Genomic DNA, 13,089 nt, shown 5'->3' on the forward strand with positions numbered 1-13,089 from the left:
GAGGAGGAGATCACGTTATATATGGAACCGGAACCAGTGACATTAATTCCATCCCCGGTAACACAGAGAGAGGAAGTGACCTCAATGGGAGGAAGCAGTCCAGGTCAAGCTCCTGGAGAATTCATCACAGATCGCAAGGCGTCTGACGTCTCACCATCTGTAATCGAAGAGCTCGAGGAAAAAGAGGAGGAGTCTGAATCGTCGCCTGTAGACGTCACGGCAGCCAACTAAGTGTCTGGCATGAGACTTGAGCTTGTTTTGACATTTCAATCAGCATAATCAAACAATATCAACTCCTATTTCAGGAATCGAACACCATTGTGATGGAATTCAAGTGACTGCTCGAACCCAAAACGGAAAAGCAGAACTGAAACTACTGCACTGCTTACGTGAAAACTATGATTTCTTTTTGTAAGCCTTATATTATGGATGTCTGAAAAAGAAAGGCACAGAATTGGAAATCCTTGGGACCGAGAAAAGAGAGAATGAGGAAAACCAAGGAGGTATGTAATTCAGGACAGTGAATATGAAGAACCTTCGGTTAAATGTGTGCATGCTTTTACAAGGAGTGACGGCACTTCGTTATTCAAAATGAAGAAACTATAGTTAATAAAACCATAATGATGATAACGATATGATTATTTTCTAAGAAAACGACAAAAGATTAAATATATAATTGTAAAATAGACAGTAACACAAGTTTTTTCAACTCATCCCCTTCAGGATTTCAGTTCTCACACACCATAAGAGATTAAATACACTCAATACAACACAGATCCTGCCTTTTCCTCTTCAGTTTTCACCCAGTGTACCTCCAAACGCAATCTTTTATATATAAAAAGAAGATTTGGCAGGTTATGATACTGCTGGGAGAAACACCGGTTCAATACAAAAGTTTCTGCGCTGCGAAACATAAAAATCAATGAACTGAAACAAACCACTGCACACTACACAGCTCTGTTGGCTGTTTATTCAATATGTATGTAATAAGTATGTGTTCAAAACCTCATTAACTTCAGCAAACAGATGTTGTACATACTAATCAAAAGTTTGGGGTTGGTAAGATTTTTGAAAGAACCTTCTTCTTCTTCTTCTTTTACCAAGACATTATTTGAACAAAAATGCAATAAAAACATTAATATTACAAAAATATTATTACAATGTTAAATAACTCTTTTCTATTTTAATATTTTTTAAATTGTAATTTATTCATGCTTGTCAGTGCTTCATTTTCAGCAGCCATTACCTATCTGGTCTCATGGTATAAATGTACCTTGGTGCACTTTTTAGCAAGACGCGAAATACTTACAAACTAGCACATATCACGGCAGTTTCCAAAAGAAATTAAGACTAGAGGCGATAAATAAATAAAGCATCATTTTCGCATAATTATTTAAAGAATATCATGAACAATGTTAACATGCTCGGATTTTTGAAAACGGATGCCATTACTGGCCATTACTCTGGTCTTAAGTGCAACATGAATCTTCAGAAATCTTATCGTTATCAATCTTGAAACAAATTCGCTGCTTAATATTTTTGTGGAAACGACGAGAGATTTCTTTTCAGGGTCATCTGATGAATAGAAATTTTAAAACAACGTTATTTATTTTAAATAGAAATCTCATAGATATGTCCTCACTGTCATTTTAGATCATGAAAATTGCACCTTTTCTTAATAAAAGGTTTAATGTCTTTTAAAAACCTTACTTACCCCACACTTTTAAACAGGAGTATACATGCGCAAAAATATATACGGTACCTATACCTGCGATGTTCTCCCATGCTGCCATACAAAATTTAAAAGGAAATAAATGAGAAGAAATTATTGATTAACTCGCACAACTTATTAAAAAAGCCTCTTTTGGACTTTTTTATTTTTTAACATAATTGGACCCATTTCTATTTATTTTAATACATTTCATATTTTTTATTAATTTGTTTTTAGTGATTTATTTTTTTTGTAGTAGTAATGCGACCCTTTTCACACTCTCACACACGTACACACAGATATATTTCCTACTGGAGTGTAACGTAGCGTGCTTCCTTCTGTGTGTCATTTGGCATGTATGATGTTTGTTTGTCAGTGTACTCTGGAGTCCTATACAACACTGTATAGATATTTGCACTGGACCTCAGTACTCTGAGCCGAGCCTGAGACTGACTCTGTGAGATCTGTGTGTTTAGCGGCTTGATTGGCTACTTAAAACAGAGAAATGTTCGGGAGGAAAAAAACTCTTTTGCACTTGCATCGGATGTTGGGTGAAGGACAGATGCCTTTTAGATTGAAAATGAACTGTTTTATGAAACAAAAAGACACACTTTCCGCTGTACTTGAGTTCTGTCCCAAATGTTCTTTTTTTTTAAGTCAAATGGAAATTTCGTTTTTTTAGCTACGGTAAATACTCATGATAAATGACGATTGAGAGGAGAAGGATAGATAGGTACTGCCTCGTAACCTCAAATGACTAGAAAACAGAAGAAAATTACAGTAAAATTGAACAGTCCTGTACTTATGGTTACACTCGCAGGACCAATTTGTGATGATTACTTTATTTTTATAACAAAGCATGTCATGGTTTCAGTTCCAAAATATGTAATCCATTCTTTTCACTATATAATAAGGGGAGAATAGAACAAGACCTGGATTGGCATACTGTAAATATCCTTTAAGGACAAATGTCTCCAGAGAATGAGAACGGAAAAGGACTTTGTTGAATCGAGTTGAAAGTGACCTCATGAACAACTCAGGCCATTTGGAATTTTCGAACTGCACAGGCGTCTTCCTGTTTGTCATGGTCACTGATTATACAGTAACTATGATGCTACAAACTTTGCATTGACTGTGTATTTGTTCGCAAATGAACACGAAGCATATGCATCCCAAAGTAGGAGCAGACGTTTGGTTCAGAAACAGAAGTAACTACATCATCCTCGCTTGTGATGTCATGCATGATTCACCAAGGGTTTATATAAAAAAAAAAAGGACAACTTGTAGATGGTTATTATGACGGTTTCTTTGGAGGACGCGTTCGCCTTTGACGATTGTGTATAATACAAAGTCGGCGGTGAGAAGAAATAGCATTAATAGCTATACGAAGCGTATTGACTTGAATGAATTTATTTATTGACTGATTATTTATGCAATGTTGGGACAATGTTTATTTTTCTACAGAATTGTGCGCACTCCCTCCTGTATTTGTTGGGGTACATATTATTTCACAGCTGGACTCTTGGAGGCTCTGACAGATTTTTGTGTACAGTATTTGTGTACTTTTTGTCACTGAAAAACGTAAACATCTTGTTGTATATCACAATGTTTTAAAATTATGTTTTATATAAGCTTATATAATAATATATAAGTCTACATCATTGCATGTAGCAGTCTAACCATAAAACTGAAGCGTAACTATATTTTTTATTCAGTGTCATAAGTTCTTATATTACGTGAAGCATACAGAACTCCAAAAGCTGCTCACATGAAATAATATGTGCCCATTTATTTATTTAAGAATTATATAGGGGAGGGATTTAACTTTGCAGCCTGTATGATATCTCTTTGTTATGTTGAGATAAATGCACCTTTGGTTGTAATGGTATCACTTTGGTTTGGTGAAAATATGTCAGACTGTACATGTAATTTTTATTTTTTTTAATCATGAAACAAAATGATAGTCATACATAACGATCTTTCACAGGGGTATGCGATTCTTTCATGAAAACTTTTTTTTCCATTTTTTTTGTTAAAAGTTTAATGTCATTGAGTTTAGTAATGGTGTGCAAACATGTCTAAAAAATAAAAACGATAATAAATTAGTCTAATGAACTAACCTATTGTAACTTTAATAAAGTAACTAAAGTAAGCCGGATAACTAAAAATATGCCACTTTCATCTTGTGTTTCAGTTACCGAGGTTAATCGAGCGTAACCTCACAAGGGTTGATTTTTACTGTAAAGCTGTTGCAGTGTTAATCTTGTTGCTGAGCCGATCGTTTTGCACGTTGTAGTATGGGAACATGGAAAAAAAGACGCCAGTACACAGACTCTACATTATTAGTAAGTTTTAAAGGAATTGTGAACGCACGCTTTGTCACCTGTGGGATATTGTATGAGCAAAAACGTCTTGATTTACGGCGTTGCGCCTGCAGTTCCACTACATTTTCATGAATCCATTTCTGAAAAAAAAAAGCCTCAAAGATATTAATCACATAATAACCGACCAAGCAAATGAACACAGCAATCCCACAAAGCCAGGTCATACCTCTGCAACCAAAGGAGTGATGTCATGTTCTCTTTGATTGCTTTTTATGTAAGATAAGGAATCTCCGAACGAATAAATAACAAAAAGCCAAATGTATTTCCTTGGATGTAGTTGTTTATCATTTGTGTTTACAGACGGACTGATTTTTTTGTACGATTCTACTGCCATCTTTCACTACAAAACTGTCTGTTGGCATGATGCTGTAACCGGTCCTTTGTTCTACCTCTTTCCTTCTCTCTGTAAACTAGCGTACTTGTCTTTCTCTCCTCCTCTCTCCTTCCCTTCGTATGTTATCTGTCTATTACTCAAACCCTGTGTTGTCTCCTCTTGGTGGAAGAATCATATTCAGAAAAAGTACTACTTTGGATAAGAAACACTGTTGTGATCAAATCTGTTCATGGTAACGTGGAAATAGGTGGAGTCAACATGTTCGGCAAACTATACAGGCACAAATCCATTCGTTTGGGACTGAGCGAGCTGTAAGAGGTGTGATATAAGAAGTGCTCTGTGATACATATATCTATGCATGCTTTACTGAAGGTTTTAAGACGGTTCTTCCAATGTCCTCTTCCTCTTCCTCCATCGGACTCTCTCTCTCCCATCTCTTTTTCCTGCACGAGCTACACACCTCCCTGACCTTCAAGAATATTGCTATTCCTTTATTTTTCCCAAAAATAATGAAGAATAAACGAAGCAAACAAAGCAAATATTGCGCACTTTGTGTATTTTTAAGACGTGGCAAAAAAGTCTGCATGCTATTCAGACCATTAAAACAAATAAAAACGAATCAGATACTCATCAGTATATTATAATCAAACAACGATTCAGTGATCGAGTAACGACTTTGCAGCTTGAATTATGTAGTAAACAAATCAGCTTCATAACGAATGTCTAGCGATTAAATTAATACACAGGTTCAGCACAAGATCAATCAACATTGTGACAAAATTGGCACAAAAATTAATTTCACAAAAAAAAAAAACTAACAATGCAAGTGAATGGGGTCAACAGAATAATGTTGAAATACACAATAATAAAAATAAAAATAACCTTTTGTGTGTAAAATACAAATGCACAACTTTGTTACAATGAATTACAATGTAATGCTCTAAACACAAACTCTAAAACGACGATACAGCTCAAAAAACTCTTTATGCAGAAGAATTAATGTAAGTGCTTTTATAAAAATATAATCTTCACTTTTTTCTTTTAAATCCAAAAAACTATATTGATTAACATAGATTTTTGGGACAGTTGCTTTATTCAATATTGTCACAAATGTTGTTGATTGAGCCAGTGATATTTTAGTATTATGTGCATACTGTTATAGCATTTTTAGTTTATATTATAGCTATAATTATTTTTATTTCACTAATTTTAGTAAAGACGTGTAACACTTCACAACAAGGCTACTTTAGCCAACTATATTTAATGCATCGACAAACATTAACTGATGAACAATGCAATTATTTGTTTATTTTAGTTAATAAAAATACAACCGTTCATTGTATGTTATCTCGAGTCCATTATATAACATTAAAAGATAAAACTTTTTAATAGGGTATTAATAAATTTGACAATTAACATTACCCAATAAACTTTTAGATGTATTTTTCATTGTTAGCTTCTTAATGTTGAACCTTATTGTATCGTGTTACTAAAAAAGTACTGATTTCTAGAATTATAACTTACAGGGTTGGTTCACCCTAAAATGAAAATTGTGTTATTAATTACTTACCCTTGTCTTTCCAAACCTGTAAGACCTTCTTTCATCTGCTGAACACAAATTCAGGTATTTTTGATGAAATCTGAAAGCTGTCTGCCCCTCCATAGACAGCAACACAACTAAAATGATCCCAGGTCCGGAAACATAGTATATACATCATTAAAACTGTGGCTCAACTTCAGACGCTGTGTTATTCTCTCCGAGTATTGCAATGCATATGTGCGTTATAAGTAATAAATATTCTATTATAAGTGATAAAAGTAAGATAGTAATCTTTAAAATGGTGGAAGACATAACTCGGGAGAAGAATGATTGAGTAAATTTTGTTACATGTGTTTTCTTTGCGCTAAAAAGAATAGTGTCACAAAACTGAAGTTGAGCTACTGATGTTACATTGGCATTTTTACGGACGTATTAACTACGTTTCTGGACCTGGATCATTTCAGTTGTCCAGTTTAATCAAAAATATCTTAATCTGCGTTCAGAAGATGAACGGTCTTACAAGTTTGGAACAACATGAGGGCGAGTTTCAATTACTAAAACAAGTTAAACTTGTATTGAACCTATAATATTGTTTTAAATTGCACATCTATACAATAAAAAATTATCAGGCAACCTAAAAGTCCAAAAATTACTTCATATGACTGAACTAACCTTAGTACGTTAGCATACACCAAGACAAGGGTGAGAGCACATACAAATAGCTTGTTAAGGTAATAAATCTTTCATTTTTACAAACATTTTTACAAATATCAGGTACAGCAGACAAACTAGGAGAAGCAAAGGAAGGAGAAGACGTTCAGTGAGATGTGTCAGACCGACTGTCCATATATACAAATGTATAGACAACAAGTGGAAAAAAAAAAAAACATCTAGAAAGGAAGACTAGTCCAGTCCGGAGATTAGAAAATCAACAAGTCTGAAGGTGCAGAGGCTCGTGCTGGGCTCAAAGGCGGCACCTATAAAGGCTCCTCGTCACTCTCCCTATCAGCATCCGCCTCTCCTTCAGGCACAGAATGAAGAGAGGAGAGAGGGACTGTGGAAGAAGAAGGAGAAGGCAGTTGCTCCTGAGAGCTGCTGTTGCACGCGGCTATATCACACTCTTTGTCGGCCGTCTGGACACAGCTATCATCAGACTCGTCTTTAGTTTCTCTTTTCACTCCTTCGCTCCACAGCTCTCTGTCCCGCGTGGGAGAGGATGGGACGGACGAGGAATGAGAAGGCTTTTTGGCCTTGCGTCTGGCGTCTCTGAAACTGGCCAGAGGGGGACGGAGTCGCACTCCGCTACGGGTCGAACCCTCGATTGCTTTCTGGAGCTGGGAGTGAAAAAGAGAGACGGGCAGAATTAATTACTCTAACACTAAAGCATATGACAGGAAGTATGCAAAAAAACCACGTAGACACAGTCAACCTTTACCTCTTTTAATGCAACCACTCCAACTAGTTTACCAATGCTAGTTACATAAGCATGACTGAGACCCAGCAGAGAGAATAGGGTGTGAGTCTGAAATAAATCAAGCAAACATTATATTTATATGCATATATGTATGCACAGGGCTGTCAATTTAACACACATATCATTTAGTTGGCACATTTAATCTACCCGCCCCACTCTGTACAGATATAGGTTATCTGACATTTCATACAGATGATTTATGATAAACAAGTTACAATTCACCTGTAATTTAAGATATCGAGGCATTATGAAATACAATACGAGACATTTGGGAGTTTTTGTCTCATATTTATATTATGATGTTTCGTTTCTTAGTGAATGCGCGTGTTATTTATTTAATTCCTGAATAAATGAAGTGTTTGAATGAATCGAATGAATGAATGACTCAGTGTCACACATTTGTTGTTTTCACTTTTCAGTTCTGTGTGCTCTACTTTCTGTCCTCTTATTGTCTTATTGTGTTCAGCTTAGTCACGTCCTGTGCATGTATTTAAGTTCCAGTTTGCTTCAGTTTAATGGTCCGTTCTCGTCTTTAGTGGCGTCTGCTATGTGTGGTTTTGTTTGTAAGCCTGCCTGCCTGCCTGCCTACCTATTATTTGCTACTTTGTGTAAGATTAAAAGCATTTACTGCCACCTACTTTATTATTTAGAGTTATATAAAAAATTATTTCAAATAATTTACATATTTCTAAAAACATTAAAATCCATTTAAACCCATTAATCTCATGATATTATTTATGCAATTATAAATGTTCATGCCACCTCCATGCTGCAATAAATGTCTGTAATATAACAGAATTTTATGTGCGATTAAATTTTACAATTAATTAGATAATCACTACACTAAATAAATTATCTAAATAAAATTTATATATATATATATATATATATATATATATATATATATATATATATATATATATATATATATTAATTATGCAGTAATTAATATTTATAACTATAGTAACTTTTATCATTTTTGATTCAGTTATTGTTTTTTTCTGGTTTATTTCTTGTTGTTGTTTTTGTTTTGAAAATCAAATAATAAGAAAAAAAAGAGTGTGTTTTGTGGCTCATACATATAAACTCCTGAATGCAAGATATAATGATGTTGTTTTTTATCGAAAAACACATTTCCCTGAGGGCATGAAATAATGAGAGCTTTGGACTGACATTCACATACAGATAGAAGTCTAAATCATGATTCACTTGGAAAAACATAAATCCTCAATATAATACGCAGCATTTCATATGCAATCTCAATCGGATTGTGGATTACCTTATGCAAAGATGTTCTTTCCACCAGCTGAAAAGGTGAGGGGTCAACACGGATCTGATCAATGTCAATCGGCTTATCCAGCTCTTCCTCTTCCCAGGCTTTGATCTGAACACCCCAATACAACATAATCAGGGTCAGGGTGTCGCTGAGAGTGACTGACAGCTCACAGACAGCTCTGGAACTGATGTGCTTAATTGTGGTCGTCTGTCTGAACTGCAGTGGAAATAAATCAATTCATCACCCTACCTCTTCAGGAGTCATGTTTTCAACTACAGGAGGAGCTGCAGGGCTCTAGAGAGAGAGGAACGAGAGTAAGACGGAGGGTCAGAAGCAGTACAATGAATGTTTGGAGGAAAACATCATAATTCACTAAAAATAACCCTGTAAATTTTTCATCTTGTTTAGTGACTCCGAATGCCCTACACAGCATGTTTAACGCCACCTGCTGGAGTGAGCTCATAACTTGACAAAATTAATATAATAGGAATATAAATTTTTTTTTTTATATTTCACATGGAATTAAAAGCAGTTAATTTTATTTGCCAAGACAGATTTATGTATGAACCTATGATTAGAAAACCAATTAAATATAATAATGATTTAATATTAGGCATTTATGTAACTGGCTATTTTTAGTATTTTTGTATTCTAATTATGTAATCTATTTTTAGTAATAAATAAATAAATGTGCACTCTTAGTCTTCTCAGGATGTCAGTGACCATAGACAATTATTTATGAAATATTTACAATGGAGTTCTATGGGATAAAGCACTTCTATAAAATAAAACAAAAATGTATATATTTTACAAAATGTAATTGTCATAGAGGATTTCCTGCTTTAAACTCATGTTAACTCTGCTCATGTCTTCAGCCAGTTACACTGTCCTTGTTTGTGACAATAACAGTGAGACACACCTCCGGCTCAGTCTGCCCTGATGAGGAAGATGAGGAGAAAACACGACGAAGAGTCCTCCTCATAGACTGTAGGGCACCTGTTACATAAATAACACTGGTTCACTATTTAATTGCGACCATTTAAAAGACGTATTAAAGTCTATTGAGACTATTTAAGTCTTGATATCACAAACAACGATCTGCTATAAATAAGCATGAGTTCCAACAGGTCCAAGGTCTGTATGTTATAAATAGTTAAATTGATGCAGTGTTGGATATCGATCAGCTTGTTGCCAGATAACAATAAACAAACTCACCGGATGTGGTGTGGTTAGTGGAGACGTCTGTGGTTTTGGTGGACCCCAGCGGGCCGTTGCACTCTTCAGAGACCGTGTTGCCCTGTAATCAGTTTAGTTGCGGCGTAAGATTAGTACACTCTAATTTTTGATTTTCAGAAAAGAACATTTATTTGGCATAAATCTCTGCTTATTGATGTCAGATCAGAGAACTTAAAATCCTCCTCTGAGCAAAAACAAACAGAGAACAAAGATGTTCTCTTAGGGGTTTTTCTGGGAACGAAAGTGTGTGCGAACGCTACTCCCACCTTGTCTCCGTTCTCCTCTCCTATCTCCTCGTCCACAAAGGCGAAGGACTCCCAGTTGACCTGTGACCCCGGGCTGGACAAGCCCTCACCTCGGATATAAACCCGCCTCTCGGCTGAGAGCCACAAGTCCAAGGAGCCCTGAAGTTCACATCTCTCAATGGAGCCCAAAAGAATCATCGACTCTGGCATGGGGAAATAATTGACTTTTTTTTAAAAAGTAATAATAATAATAATAATAATTGCAGTTTAAAAGCATCTCACAATTTTTCCTGGTGATATCAGGCTTGTATACTACATTTTGCAGATAATTCTCAGAGTTTTCTCACAATTGTGTTTGTATTTGTGTCAATTGTCTCACAACTGTGACTATTTCACTTAATTCAAATTTACTTTTTTTCAATTGAACCTTTATATTTTACATTGTGATGAAATATCGTAACTGCAAATTTAACTGACGTTTGGTATTGTAATTGTGACATTGTTTCTCATAAACTGACTATTTATTATTACCAACAAAATTTTTTATTTTTTAGTCTGAGGTATCTATCTTGCAGAGTGATTTTTCATCTCACAATTACAACTTTCTTTAAAATCACAATTTCCTAGTTTAGTTGGACACGGTTTTCCATTCGATACCATCTTGAATAGGTAAAAATAGGAAATATAATCTGTAATATGAATAATAAAGTGATTTGTTCACCCGGTACAGACCTTTGGAGTCGACGAGTGGGATGGTTTTGAGAGACGTGGACTCCAGGAGATCTTTCAGCTCTCTGTAAGTGGACTGAGGCGACAGAAACTTTATTTTCTTCACCATGATGTCCTCCACAAAGATATTATATTTACTGCCATGCAGAAAAAGAAAGAGACAGAAATTTATGTCAAAAGACCGAGACGGCTCCTGTGCAACAGAACCATCAAATAAACCTCGAAAGAAGTTATATTGTTTGAAGGGAAAAGAGGTCAAAGATACTATCGTATATTCGGATCTAAAAATACTCCAGTCTCCTGAGATCTGGTAGTGGTACCTGATGTGGCCAATGCTGAGCTCGGGAAGATAGGGCAGCTTTTTGACCTGAATGATGGAGTCATAAAGGGAAGGCTGTAGACCCTGTGCCACCATGTTGGCGAGAATCACGGCCACCATCATGGGCAGGATGTGTGAGATTTGACCCGTCAGTTCAAAACAGATGACTGCTGTTGAAACTGTGTGTGTGACGGCTCCTGTCATGGCTGCTGCCCCTACACACACACACACACACACACACACACAAACACACACACACAGGACAAGCAGGGGTTCAGATGCAGAAAATGTGAAAGGGGAAGCATATGAGAAGTATAAATCCGCTACTTTAGGAGTAAAAATGGATTTTTGGGGTGTGAAGGACTAGCTAGAAGGGGAATATTTGCAGACCTATCACTGCATAGCCTCCAGGCAGGATTTGGTACACGATCCCATCAAACAGAATGCCGTTGGGAAACAGCGTGGCCATGATCTCACCCACCAAACGACCGAATGCTGCTCCTGCTTGTTTCAGAAACACTCATATTATATCAGTCACGTGACAATTAAAATTAATAAATGACTCTCATCGTGTAATTACTTGTACCCTGCAAAGTCAAAGCTTTGATCGTAAAACTAAGCATTAAAATATCATCTTACAAACCTATTATTAGTCCATAAGGATATAGCATAAGAAAATTATATTTATATATATTATAAACATCTGATTTACATTACAAGTCAACATATTTGCATTTTACTTTGGCCAAATAAATATCAGCAATTAAACTAAAGTGCATATTTTTTCAGTTTTGGTCTTCTGAATAAAATTGAAATTTTCTTTTTTTCCTTAAACATGAGCTTCATATACTGTTCCATTAAAAAAAATAGATCTGCATTTTATTTCACAAGTCAGGCTTCACAATATTAATATTATACTTGACATACCCACCACATATTTGTTTTAAAGATGTTAAAAATGTTTGGGTAACACTTTATAATAACTGCACACTATGAAACATTAGTTTAAAGATGAGTAAATAGCCCGTACATGCTTTATAAAGCATTGTTCCAACATTACTAGGCATAAGTAAGCAGTTTATAAATACAGCTATAAGTGTTTTGTTCTTGAGCATATTTATTTTTATGTTTAATAATTGTATTTTGATACTTTGTTAACAATTAATTTTTCATTTCTAAAGTATTACGTTATTTACAAACCAGTTATTTAGGAGTTGTCAGTGGTTTATACGATCATTTACAAAAAAGTAAAAGATTAATAAACTATTTAAATGTACATTTGTAAATCGTATTATTTAGACGCATAATAATAGTTAATGCATATTCCTCCTGTAATTTATGATTCAGTCAGGTAGTTATAAAACATTTAGTAGTTACCAGCTATAGTTTTGTGTGCAGTTATTATAAAGTGTAACCAATCTTTAAGTTACATCAGGACTTATGAACACTGAGATATAAACAAGATGATTTCCTAGGTCTCAGAATGTTAAGCTAATAAAACAGAATGACCGACCCAATATAAAAACAGGCATGAAGGCTCCAGAAGGGACCGGCATTGTCGTAGAAACCGCAGACATCCAGAACTACGTGTAGAGACAAAAAGGAAATGAGCATTTATGCAGCATAAATGATTATGTTACAGAAATATTTCTATAAAAAACGAGCACCTTCATGACGAAGAAGAGGAGAAGGATGATGAAGACGCTGACTTGTGGGTGGAGCCAGGCAGCAGAGCGACCCAGTCCAGGTGGAGCTGGTGAACCCCAGATCTTTGTCCACGTGAAGTTATCAAACAGTGAATTAATGCACTCTCTGGGCATCAGCTGTGTGTCAAAAGAGAA

The 13,089-nt window shown here is 35.4% G+C and overlaps 2 protein-coding genes across 11 annotated transcripts in view; one reads left to right on the forward strand and one right to left on the reverse strand.

Annotated features, from left to right (window-relative positions):
- fam131bb (family with sequence similarity 131 member Bb) overlaps positions 1-4,367 on the forward strand; it is a 35,813-nt gene extending 31,446 nt beyond the window's left edge. For all 4 annotated transcript variants that reach the window (XM_043260970.1, XM_043260971.1, XM_043260972.1 and 1 more), the window contains one exon: positions 1-4,367. In XM_043260970.1, coding sequence (XP_043116905.1) covers positions 1-231 — 231 coding nt within the window. In that variant the 3' untranslated portion in view covers positions 232-4,367.
- clcn1b (chloride channel, voltage-sensitive 1b) overlaps positions 4,350-13,089 on the reverse strand; it is a 27,203-nt gene continuing 18,463 nt past the window's right edge. For all 7 annotated transcript variants that reach the window (XM_043260964.1, XM_043260967.1, XM_043260962.1 and 4 more), the window contains 12 exons: positions 12,916-13,071; positions 12,762-12,831; positions 11,639-11,749; positions 11,250-11,463; positions 10,933-11,066; positions 10,222-10,403; positions 9,935-10,016; positions 9,639-9,715; positions 8,969-9,013; positions 8,723-8,827; positions 7,405-7,491; positions 4,350-7,303 (listed from right to left, as the gene is read on the reverse strand). In XM_043260964.1, the coding sequence (XP_043116899.1) occupies positions 6,947-7,303; positions 7,405-7,491; positions 8,723-8,827; positions 8,969-9,013; positions 9,639-9,715; positions 9,935-10,016; positions 10,222-10,403; positions 10,933-11,066; positions 11,250-11,463; positions 11,639-11,749; positions 12,762-12,831; positions 12,916-13,071 (1,620 nt within the window). In that variant the 3' untranslated portion in view covers positions 4,350-6,946. The remainder of the gene's footprint in view (positions 7,304-7,404; positions 7,492-8,722; positions 8,828-8,968; positions 9,014-9,638; positions 9,716-9,934; positions 10,017-10,221; positions 10,404-10,932; positions 11,067-11,249; positions 11,464-11,638; positions 11,750-12,761; positions 12,832-12,915; positions 13,072-13,089) is intronic.

This window comes from Puntigrus tetrazona, chromosome 16 (assembly GCF_018831695.1).
Source record: "Puntigrus tetrazona isolate hp1 chromosome 16, ASM1883169v1, whole genome shotgun sequence".
Lineage (NCBI taxonomy): Eukaryota > Metazoa > Chordata > Actinopteri > Cypriniformes > Cyprinidae > Puntigrus > Puntigrus tetrazona.